This window comes from Cebus imitator, unplaced genomic scaffold, assembly GCF_001604975.1.
Source record: "Cebus imitator isolate Cc_AM_T3 unplaced genomic scaffold, Cebus_imitator-1.0 Scaffold30, whole genome shotgun sequence".
NCBI lineage: Eukaryota > Metazoa > Chordata > Mammalia > Primates > Cebidae > Cebus > Cebus imitator.
The window spans coordinates 1898690-1911173 of NW_016107345.1; the positions used below are offsets into that span (position 1 = coordinate 1898690).

At 45.9% G+C, this 12484-nt stretch overlaps 1 protein-coding gene across 1 annotated transcript in view; it reads left to right on the forward strand.

The window, feature by feature from the left end:
- Positions 1-12484, forward strand: part of CLSTN2 (calsyntenin 2) — a 648539-nt gene that overhangs the window by 536208 nt on the left and 99847 nt on the right. The window contains exons 7-8 of the mRNA XM_017523717.1: positions 4366-4614; positions 11853-11974. Of these exons, the coding sequence (XP_017379206.1) occupies positions 4366-4614; positions 11853-11974 (371 nt within the window). The remainder of the gene's footprint in view (positions 1-4365; positions 4615-11852; positions 11975-12484) is intronic.

A 12484-nucleotide genomic window follows, 5' to 3' on the forward strand; every position in this document is an offset into this window, starting at 1 on the left:
TTGCCAATTGTGAGAATATCCTACAGAGTGAGGCCTGTGTCCTTGATTACACTGGATCCTCTCCCTGAGATTCCCCACCTGTCCCTTCCTCTTCCCATGGTCAGGGGTGGACCCTGAGGAGGCATGACTGGTGACCCCATGTCAGTCACCCTTGCCACAGGCCTCTTGAAGTGCTAAGGACCCTCTGGCCTCACCAAGGCCATCCAGAGCAGAATGCAAATTCATCAGTCAAGAAGTTCAGACAGCGACTGCCATTCCTAGGCCCCATTTGGGCTCCTATAGCACAGGGTGCCCTGAAATCTGCCTCATTCATCTTGTCTGTATCTATTTTCTGGCTCAGAGGGGCTTCCCCATCCTGCTAGGGCCCAGGGACCTCAAATCAGACTTCATCCCTGGTTTCAATCCCCTAGCACTCAAGCTGCAGCTGCTGTGCACAAGACCAGTGTGAATCCTCAGCAGCCTGGGGGCCCCAGGGACCTTCACGGAGGATTCCATAGCAGCATCTTAAATACACCCTGATGTGTAGACAGTGCTGTATCATCTCTGCAAGTGATGCATTCTATTTACCCACTGCCTTCCCAAGGGATCCCTGGGAGAAGTGAGACAGAAAAACCTTGGAGAAAGTAAATCTTCTCAGTTTGTTTAAGTGTACCAAAAAATGAAATACAATCTGTTAAGCTTGTGGAAGTCTGCGCCATCTGGTTAAATGCAGCTTGATGGTTTCTGGCAGGCAACATCTGTGGGTTAGGGAGGATGGCCTGCCATTCCCCCTCAGCAAGGAAGACAAAGGAGCCCCACACTATGGCTTTGCCAGGGCATACGTCCTCAACGTGCCCCTCTGCCAGAGCAGTGGCCTTTGCAGGGAGGTGGAGTCCTGTGTGACTAGGCTGTGCTTGGCAATTTATAAGATTGGCCCCCTAAACACTACTGTGTGGCAGGAAGAACACTAACTGAGTGTCTGAGAGCTGGGCCTGCTTCTAGCTAGCTATTACTGTGTGATTTTAGTCCAGATGTTTCTCCTCTCGGGGCCTCAGTTTACATGTTTGCAAAATAAGCAGAAAGTTACCAGAGCTCCCTCCAGGTCCACTGAGGAGGTGCAGCGGGGAGCATGGGCTTTGGAGCTGGGAAGTCCTGGTGATGGGTCTGCTCACTAGCTGGTTCTATCCTGGGCTCACTCTGCCTAGGGCTCTTTATCTGTAACTTGGAATCTTAATGATATTTACCTCACAGATGAGTAACTAAGAAAACACATATAAGGCTCTTAATTCAGGCCTGGCACCCATTCCATGCCCAGTAAAAAGTTCATAGGAAAACAGCAAAGTTATGTCACTATAAAAAAATAAGGTAATACAGGCTGGGCATGATGGCTCATGCCTGTAATCCCAGCACTTTGGGAGGCCAAGGCAGGTGGATCATCTGAGGTCAGGAGTTCAAGACCAACCTGGCCAACATGGTGAAACCCCATCTCGACTAAAAATACAACCCGGACACAGTGCTACAAACCTGTAATCCCAGCTACTCGGGAGGCTGAGGCACGAGAAGTACTTGAATCCTGGAGGCGGAGGTTTCAGTGGGCCGAGATCATGCAACTGCACTCCAGTCTGGGTGACAGAGCAAGACTCTGTCTCAAAAATAAATAAAATAAAATAAGGTTATGTAGATATTGGATATAGCTATAGAATAACTCTGATTAGCACTGGATTTATTTTGTAACCAATTTGGTCCCCCAACCTTCCCTTGATGGCATCCCCCATCATCCCATGCATGCTGCTCTCTGCTGTATACCTCTCTATATCCAAACCTGTTTGGAGGGAAATTCACAATCAATTTCTCCACTAGTCTAAGGTATTAATTGTAGTGTGAATTCTATAGGAACAGCAATGTCCTTACCCAAAAAAGGACCCTCTGGTGGTAGAGTTTCAAGCCCTGCTAGACCCCACGCTGCTTCCCCTGTGTGGAGGCCTGGCTGCTCCACATGATGGCAAAGCTGGCCTCTGCAACCACCACACACACACCTCTGCACCAGGCCCTGCTAGATATTGGTGCCATTGGCTTGAGCTAGAAGTCAGGAACCCAGAGTGCTCAGCCTGCACCTTTCTGGCTTCCCCGGGTTTCAGGAACCGACATGCTTTGTGTGTATCTCCTTCACCAGCTGTCTTCACACTGGACAAATTTGGCATCAGACCCAACTGGATAGGTCAAAGAAGCTATTGCCATGTTGTGTTATTCCAGGGGTACTAGGAAAATGCTCTTTCCCAAAAAAACATGTATCTCCTACTCACAAATCTCTGCCTGCTACCATCTTGATAGATGTCTTCCTCAGAAATATCTGTGGAGGGTGGTATTAAAGGACAGCAAAGACTTTATTGGTCATTAAAACATTTGTGTAAATTAGTTTATCACATAAGTGACATGGATATCAATTAAGAAGTTAGCAGCAGGGGATGAGAACAGGTAAGTGTGATGAGAGGTGTGGGGCGTGGACAAGGGGCTGGATGGCTCACTTGAGCATTGTGTGAATTGCCAGGAGCATCTCGTGAGAGCACTGAGTGGGAGGAAAAGCAATTATAAATATTAACTGAGTGCCTACTATGTGTCAGGTACAGTAACAGGCAAAATCTTTAGGAACGACTCATGTAAATAAGGCTGTCAACTCTGCCCACACTTCTCTTTGATATGTACAAGCTACCGCATGAGCGTGAATTGGGAGATTTTAACCTCCACCTTCACAGACACCACAGTTCCAGAAGCCTCTCCCAGAGTGAACCTCTCCTGGTGATAAGCAAGCATGTGCTGGGCTCTAAGGATACATGCTCTTCACATAGCATAACCTTCTATTACTAGCCATTGGATGTAGACCTGATGATCTCCTCTACAGATGGAGGGAAAACTGGCTGGGTTGAACGTTTTCAAACAAGTAAACTGATTTCCAGCATGCGACCTTCCTTGAGGGATCTTCAAAGGGTCATTTTAATGGTGGGAGATTTTTTTTGTAGCGGCTGAGTTTGGAACCCAAACCCTATATAAGATGAAGCTCTGATATACAAAAGTCAAAAATCCAAAGCCTGGGCAATTGGCAGGTAATGCATACAATCACTGTCCATTAAACCCATCAGAGTCTATGACTGACTGGTCAGTTCCATACCAGAGAAGAGGCCCCCTGCCCCTGCCCACCCAACACAGGTCACACTTTAGACACCCTGGCTCTTATTATTTGAAAATGACTGCAAGTCCCTGGCCCTCCTTTCCCTAGTGCTTGAGCCCTGTTTGTGTATGGAATAGAAGGATGCAAAGAATTCTGCATTTGGGGCTCTGTGGAGAGTCACCAGAGGCCCCAGACCCACCCAACAGGACAATCCAGTCTTCTCTGGCAGACAGGTCATCCAGTCGTCCCCTCTAACCTCAGCCCTGCCTGCCACAAAATTGGTGATTCTTCTAAAACAAACCTGCCCATGGCACTTCCTGCTGCCTCAGGTTAAGTCTTCGTGCCTTAGCCTGAGTACTGTTATAGTAGCGGCAGAAGTAATGTAATGACGATGATAATGTGATAACTAACACTGAGTGAACCTTGGCCATGCAGTGAGCATGCTACTGCAAGCTCTAATGCATTATCTCATTCAGCCTCATAACTCACTGGAAAGAGGAAACAGAGTCAGAAAGGTCAACTGGCTTGCTCACAGTCACAGAGCTAGCAAATTTTGCTGCCAGGTATCCAGTTCAAGTTTTGCTGACTTCAAAACCTGTATTCACAACCGCTGCATCATTTGGCCTCAACAAATCGTTGTAAAAAAGTGTAGTGAGTGCCTCATGCTCCTTCTCATGGGATCAGGATCTAGAACTTTCCCCAATCACAGACCTGATCACATGTTGTCAACTTACTGGCTCTGAGCTCCTCTATGTCAGGTACTGTGTCTGATAGAGCCAGCACCTTGCAGGGAAGTTGGCGCATGGTTAATGCTGAATAGATGGCTGGCAAGCTAACAGAGGGATAAGTGTGTGAGCAAATCCATCTACCCAAATCAAATCCTGGCCTTCTCCAGCAACCCTCGCTGCTAGTCAGAGCCCCAAGAGTTCTTCCAACTTTGTGAGTTTCTCCAACACTTCTTTCTTGCATCCTATCTTGCCACATGCAGCACTTTTGTTTGTAACTTACTGATGCCTCCCCGCAAAAAACCATAAATAACTCAGGGGCTGGGATCGCATTTGGCATTTCTTTTCCTAAGTCACATAGCTCAGAGCTAGGCACAGAACTCTCTGAGTAAGTACATTGAGTAATTCATCTTGACTCAGGAGGAGAAAAGAGAAGATGAGGACACCACCGTATTAGGTATGACCCGTTGCACTTTCTTTCCTCATCCTCTGCAGGAGCCTCCTCTGGCATCATCGACCTCTTGCCATCCCCTAGTGCAGCCACCAACTGGACTGCGGGACTCCTAGTGGACAGCAGTGAGATGATCTTCAAGTTTGATGGCAGGCAGGGCGCCAAAATCCCTGATGGGATTGTGCCCAAGAACCTGACGGACCAGTTCACCATCACCATGTGGATGAAACACGGCCCCAGCCCTGGTGTGAGAGCCGAGAAGGAAACCATCCTCTGCAACTCAGACAAAACCGGTGAGTCTCTAGCCCAGCCCATCCACCCCCACCCCAGTGGCTGCCCATTTTGTCCCAGGTGGTTGGGCATGGACACAGCCAAGGTGGATGTGGAAGGAAAGCAGAAGCCTGAGAGGAACCCTCCCAATACATATTGTGGTCCCTGGTGGCCCGGCTGCTGATTTTCCAGGCTTGGCCTGAGGCAGAGCAGGAGCAGAAAAGGGGGAAAGTTGGGGGACAGACACAAAGAATGTAAAAGCTGGAATCGGTGGTTTTCAAATGTGATTCCTCAGAACCCCAGCATCCCCAGAAGGGCTTTAGGGATGCTATAAGTGAGATGAGGGTGAGAGAGGAATCTTTATTCCTACTTCAAGCAAAGAAGCTCCACCTTGACTGTATTATATACAGTAAGATTTCCAAAGGCTATCTTTTGAATAAAGCACTGCTAATGAAGAAGAGTAGTTTGAAAACCTCCGCCATATATAGTAATGATAGCTACCATTTGTTAGGCTTTTCAGCGTGCTGAGCCTGTGCAAGAAGTTCACGGCTTGGTGGTTAAAAGTCCCCTAACACTTATAAGCTAGGGAAAGTTGTTTAACCTTTCTGTGTCTCACTTTACCTGTCTGTAAAATGGGCATTATAGTGGTATCTACCTCATAGGGTCCTTATGAGGATTAAATGACTTCATAATCATGAAGTGCTCAGAATGGTGCCTGGCACAAAGGAAGTGTGATGATCTGTTAGCTCAGATCACACACACACTTCTTTATTAGTTATTTTATAAAAGCTTTATTGTCATTGCCATTTTAAGGTAAAACATTCCTTAGAGGTTAAATAACTTGTCGCAAGTAGTTACACAGTCAGTATCAGAACTGGAATGTCAGCTTAGATGCAACTAAATTCAAACCTATGCTCTTGTCACTACACCCACCCATCCCCACACACATGCGCAAACATCCTGAGATCTTATGCAAATGGTGCAACTCTGCATTTAATTATAATTCTACAACTTCCCATTTCAAAGACAACTTTTGCTAAAACAGCCAAAATAAATAACAACCACAGCAGATGTAACAGTAAAAAGACAATATAGAAAAAGCTGTCAGCTCGGCCTCTGCTGTTGGACAGCCAAAGTTCCCATCTCAGCTTGACCACTTCGTAAGGTATGACCTTTGAAGAGTTACTAATCTCTCTGAGCCTCATTTTCCCCATAAGCTAAATGGGGAAAATAAATATGAAATAAAGTATGACATTACCTAGTAGCATCAGATGCATAAATCAGTGTTCCATTAATTTACTTGATGTTGTTATTATAATTATTTTCAGTTTTATTCCTCATTACACTGCTACAAGAACCCTTCATTCTCTGTTTCAGTAGATCTTTATAATAAATATTAATATATTTTCTGGATGCAGAAACTGAAACAGAGGTGCCTGGCTCTCCCTATTTATATGACAAGTCTATGTAGTAGTCAGTGCCAAGGACAGGTTTTTCTCTGGGACCTTCATGCAGGAAGGCAGAGGTTTGGGATGCAGTTCAGTGGCCTGTGCAGTGCCCTGTGAGGCACTCCTATCATGACCCAGGAGCCAGCAACCCAGCGACTCAACAGCTTAAGAATGTGCAGACAATTACAAAGCAGTGTGAGCTGGAGTAAGTGGCCACACACATATAGTCCTTTCTGAGCTATATCAAGTCCCCAGGGAGGCGAGTCAGACAGATATAAATGTTTCTGCTTACAAAGGAGGACACTGGAATATGGAAGGCTGAGTGATTGGCCCAGGATAACACAGATGATTACCAAGAAAGACAGGATTGGACCTAGATCCTCTGACTCTCTGTCCCAGGCCCATGCTATTGCACCAGTGGTTCTCATTAGAAGAAATTAGTGCACTTGTAAAAGTATGTCAATGCTAGAGCCTCATCCAGCTCAATAAATCAGAATCTCAGAGGACCCTATCGGGCAGCCATGGCTGAACTCTGCCTCACTGCCATCACAACCGTCCCCTGAGCAGGCATTCAGCACCCCCAGATTAGCCGCACCTGGTGTTCAGCTTTGGTCCTTGTGTGAAGCAACATTCAAGATTAGCACAGATAAGGTGGGATGATTTTCCTCTAACTTTTCTGACAGCAAGAAAATATCAATAAATACCCCATCCTAAATTAAAAAAAAAATCTGGAATAAATGAAAGTGTGATTATAGCTTTTTTATATCAAAAATTTTTTCAAGTTATAAAGCAATGTATGTTTATAGTGGAAACATGAAAAACACAGAAAAGTATAAAAGAGAACACACAAATTACCTAAAATCCTAATCCTTGGGGAGATATCTTCTGATAACATTTGGTACATTTCATTACAATATTATTTTTGCTTCTGTGTATATGTAGAATGTCCTTACGTTTCTATAATATTTGTGATACTATTATGTCATCAGTTATCTTCATATAACATTATATCCACATCATTTCTCCACAAAAAAATATTTTTTAATATGAATTATATGGGAGTTTGTTTATTTATTTATTTTGAGACAGAGTCTCACTCTGTTGCCCAGGTTGGAGTGCAGTGGCGCAATCTCAGCTCATTGCAACCTCCACCTCCCGGGTTCAAGCAATTCTCCTGCCTCTATATGGGAGTTTAAAACTCTGCCATTTGGATTTATCATAATTCATTTAACTGGCCCCCTTTCATTAGATATTTAGGTTGTCTCCTTTTAAATGCAAACACAACAATGCTGTAAAGAGTTTTCTGTTACAAACTTTTAGACATTTTTTTAAGGCTAAACAAGATAGTTTATTCCTCTTTCACAACATTTCTTATTATTTCCTGACCAGAAGTTGAATTACTGATTCAAATAATAGAAATGTTAGGAAAATTGTCAAACTGCTCTTCGTGACAATTGCACTAAGTTCTGTCTGGTGTACTAAGTAAAACTTACTAATGCTGTTCCTTTATAAACTATTTTATAAATTGCTGGACAAAAGAATTGACTAGTCAACAAAGGCTCGATGCAAAAAAGAGAGAGCTACTAACACCGCTACCACCACCAAGGAAGGCATTTCAGTGGCTAACATTCTTTCCTTGTGGTTTTACTTCCTGCCACTGTCCAGCAGCCCCAGGTGGGTCTGGAGGTTAGGGGGGCTCTGCTTTGCCCACAACATTCAGAAGCCAAGGATTCTTGCATTATCTGCTGCTCCTGTTTTCAACCACAGAACAGAAAGTGAGGCTAGAGCTGAACACAGGAGGATTTTATTGCCAGGAGAGAAAAGAGCATGTTTGACTTCTAATACACATTCCATTTGCCAAAACTTGGTTACACTGCCCCACTTACCCACGGGGCAGCTGTAAAATGAGTTTAGATGTGAATCTAGGAGCAAAGGAGATAGGGTTAAGTGAACACATAGCAGTGTCTCTACCTTGAGGTGATTGACAGCCCACCTCTGTTGGGTCTTACCTCTCCATTCCTCCTGTGCGCAGTGTACTTTCCAGTCACATTCCATGATTCCTCCTGGCCCCCTGCCCTGTCACAATAATCCCCTCCTATACACACATCTGTTCCTCCTGCTGGAATCTTCTTCCCCAGGCATACAGCCTTCTTCTGTCTCTGACGTCTGAGAACAGTGAATGATAAGTGGTCATACAGTGCTGGCCACTTCAAGTCTAAGGGCTTTCTAAGAGAGAGGGGCCAACCTTGTCTCAAGGTGAGAGAAGCAGAAGTATCAGCTTGTTAGAGTGCTAGGATGGTCCCCCTGCCTGCTAGGAAAGGGATGGGTGTACTTTTACACTTACAGAGGCGCCCAGAAAACCACTCAGAAGGATTGAGGTTGTCATCTATAGAAAGGAAGTGAGAACCTTACTTTTGCTGCCAGTTGACTGAGCTGCAAATGCTCGTAAGTCTGCTCCAGGCTGGTGTCAGAGCCGAGCCCACAAGAGTCCTGGGAAAGTCTGACTCATGTCAAGTTTAGGGTACGTGAAAGCTTGGCCTGGATTCTTGGCCAGGGTGTTCGAAGGCAAGTGGATGATGGGGCTGCCACAATGACAGGGTGAGGAGAGAGGGTCCAGAGGGAGAACAGCTTCCCTGGTACAATTTGGCAGAACACAGGTGTCTTTGTTCTTGTGGGCCAAAGGACCATCCAGAAATGTGCAGGCTAGCAAACAGAGGGCTGCATGCCAGGAAGAGGGGTCCCAGCAGTAGGATCTGATGTGTGTGCTGGAGGGGATTCCTGAGAGAAGGCAGAGGCTGAGGAGGAATCGGGGAAGGTCGGCTGTGGAAAGAGCATCTTTCACACAAGGAATGCGAGGTGAGGGCTAACCAAGTGGAACTGCAGCAAGCACAAATGTCCTAGCCACCCAGAAAAGGAGTGTGTCACTCACCATTATCAATCCCTATGTAAAGACTTATAGCAGGGCCATCCCTACAGAGGGTGTGGGGAGGTAAAGATGGCAATGTGGAGACCTCTGCAGAGCCTTTCAAAAATGAAAACCTCCACTGGCTTTTTAAAGAGACTTTATACTTCTTTTCCTCTCCTTCGCATTCCTCTGCCTCTGACCATGGTTAGAGCTAGGAGGAGGCTGGGGGATGAGGGCATGGGACAGGAAGAATGAAAGACCTTCCCCTATCCTTTCCCTACTGTGGGCCTCCAAGCCCTGGGTAAAGACGGAATAGAGAAGAGGAACATCTATTTTAACTGGATAAGAGACTGATATTTGATTTGAATTAAACCATTCAAGACTATTCTAATACATGAAAGTGAGCAGAAGGCTTTGGGATCTACCTGAGATGTGGACAGAGAGAAGGAAGGAAAGATTCAACAAAGAATTCCTAAGGGCAGGAAAAGAAAGAAAGGGATTCCTGAGCAGATCACATTACGAACACAGTGAATAAACCAGGTACCCTGGCACATGGGCTGACTGTGAATTCAGAGAAAGGGAGTGGAGGGAGGAAGAAACCTCCCAGGCTAGAAGCTGCTCTAGTAGAGTGAGGTTTGCTCATCCATTCTTCTTGTTCTACTTACCCCCAGCCTCTTCCAACTCCAAAGAAAACTAAAGGCAAAAATTCTTCCTTTCTATATTTCCTAATACTTATCAACAGAAACCAGAGAAGAGTCAGTTATACAGTCATAAGGGGGACAAGAAATCTTTCGTAAAATCCCCATAAGCATTCCGGGGAGTTTTGCCAATCCACAGGCTAAGAATGGTCCCCAGGACATTGGCCGAGCCCAGCCCTGCCACAGTGTGCCCCTGACCATTCTCCCTCCTGCCATCCTCTGGTTACATTCAACGGCGATGCTTTCCTAAAAGTACTACTTTGTTAGGTTGCCCTGGTCATAAGGCAGTGTGATAGTCCTTCTAATACATAACAGTTACGGAGCATCTGTTCTGGGCAGATGCATTCCACACATTGCCTCATTGTATCAATTAAGAGGCTTTCAGTTACAAGGAACAGAAAATCCAGACTAAACTGGTCTCAGATAAGCAAAAAATCAAACTAATACAGAGATTGTGGGTATTTTGTAACTGAAAACATCCAGAGCTATGATGGCTCATGAAGTCATCATTAAGGTAAAGTGTATCCAAGGCCTGACTCCTTTTCTCTGCAATTTCTCAGATCTGTGCCTAAAAGTGTATCCATTTTACATTAGCAAATATGGCTGTACAGCTCCAAGCCTCCCAGTGGTATAATAGGACTTCCAGCAGGAAAGAAAGTATCTCTTCTGTTTGCTTTCTGCTAAAAGAGCAGTTCTCTCCCATAACTGCTGAGAAAAGTGCTCATATCACTAGCCTAAACTGAGCCTCTTGCCAACTCCTGACAGAAGCTTTGAAGCCAGAAGAATGGCCTTCACGGGCCGGGCGTGGTGGCTCAAGCCTGTAATCTCAGCACTTTGGGAGGCCGAGGCGGGTGGATCACGAGATCAAGAGATCGAGACCATCCTGGTCAACATGGTGAAACCCCGTCTCTACTAAAAATACAAAAAATTAGCTGGGCATGGTGGCGCGTGCCTGTAATCCCAGCTACTCAGGAGGCTGAGGCAGGAGAATTGCCTGAACCCAGGAGGCGGAGGTTGCAGAGAGCCGAGATCGCACCATTGCACTCCAGCCTGGGTAACAAGAGCAAAACTCCGTCCCAAAAAGAAAAAAAAAAAAGGAATGGCCTTCACTAGGAATGTGGGCATGGATTCTGAACTAGTCATATGCTGGGGGATTCTCAGGAGCCTGTTTGGCCAGGAACAATCAGGGCCCACCCTAGCAATGTAATTGGTGTTGATTCCTCCCACCCAAACTTTATAGGCAAGGTTTATACAGGATTTACAGGAATCAATTGCAATATTCGGTTCTTATGATACATTATGATAATCCAGCATCAATGTCATGATATGGTTAAGGAAACTGAAGCTGTAAGAGGTGAGATAATTCTCTCCACATCACCCAAGATGCAGCTCTACCCAAAGTCTATCTGAATCAAGTTTGGGTACCTGCTTCATCCACTCAACATTATGGAACACGCACCTCCTGGTACATTTCTGGTGTATCCTATAAGGTACTAAGGTTCAAGTTCTCTAAGTATTGATTGGTCAAAGAACATTTCCTTTTCTGCCAGGATCCATGACGTGATTTTTCTTAGCGGGAAAGGAAGTTTCTACATTAGGAGAGGAAAACTTCCCGGTAATTGTCTGTGTATGGGGAGGGGGTGTTGAGTCACAAAACTATTTCTAATGCTGGAAAATCTATCTGTCCCCTCTTCCCAACAGCAACAGTGAGGCAGCTCTGCTTCATATGGATTAGGTAGAGAGAGAAGGTATACTCCGTGGTCACTGTTGTCAGTGCTCTCTGATAAAATAAAATAAAAACCCAGAACTCTAGAAGAAACCACTATGTTAAAGGAGCCCAGAGTGACTGATGTGATTGGCATGGAGCTCCCTAAACCCTGTAACCAACAGACAAGGAGCTTGTTAACCTAAGAAATTTGTACCCTGGGTCTGACGCAGTTTCTGAGTATAAGTTAGGAGGGTATTTAAAGTCCAGATGGCTTCTCAGCAAGTGTTTGGCTGTGGGTTTTCCTGAGTCTCCCTCTTCCACTTTGGAAGAGCTCTATCATGTGGATTATAGAGCTATCAACAGAGCCAGTTGTAAGTGAGAAGACCAGAGTGCCCATGCCTTTGTCCTCTGTGCTGTGCTAAGTGAGTGAGCAGGAAGACTCCTCTGGTGGAGGCTGACACCAGGGTTCTCTCATTCCTCAAGCCTTCTTTCTGCTTTTCAGAAATGAACCGGCATCACTATGCCCTGTACGTGCACAACTGCCGCCTCGTCTTCCTCTTGCGGAAAGACTTCGACCAGGCTGACACCTTTCGCCCCGCGGAGTTCCACTGGAAGCTGGATCAGGTATGGTGCTCACCTCACACCTGCCGCTACTCATGCCTCTGCTGGGGGTGGCCGGTCTGATCCAGTGGTGATGGCAGTGGGAGGCACTGCAAAGTCCTGACCACTTGCTGAATGTTGGAAAAATCAGCTTAGGGAGACACACAGCATCTTAAAGTCAGGAAGGAAACTGCCTCCTTAGAGCCAGTTGTAAGTGAGAAGACTGGAGTGCCCATGCCTTTGTTCTCTGTGCTGTGCTAAGTGAGTGAGCAGGTGAAGGTGGGGAGGAACACTCTTCCTAGCTGGGATTCTGCCAGGCCACTGGGCCTATCACATGTGGTTGTCCATTTGCTTTGCATTGGGCTGTGGAAGCCAGTTCTCCTGATCCCCAGGCTGCTGTGATCTCTGTTAGAACGTCTGTAAATCACAAATGCTCCACGTCTTCCCGTGGTGCTCTACTACCTCCTTTGGCTGACACCGGGTTGAGGACAGGGACTTGAGGACTTTGAGTAAGCAGTGCCACAGAGCACCTTG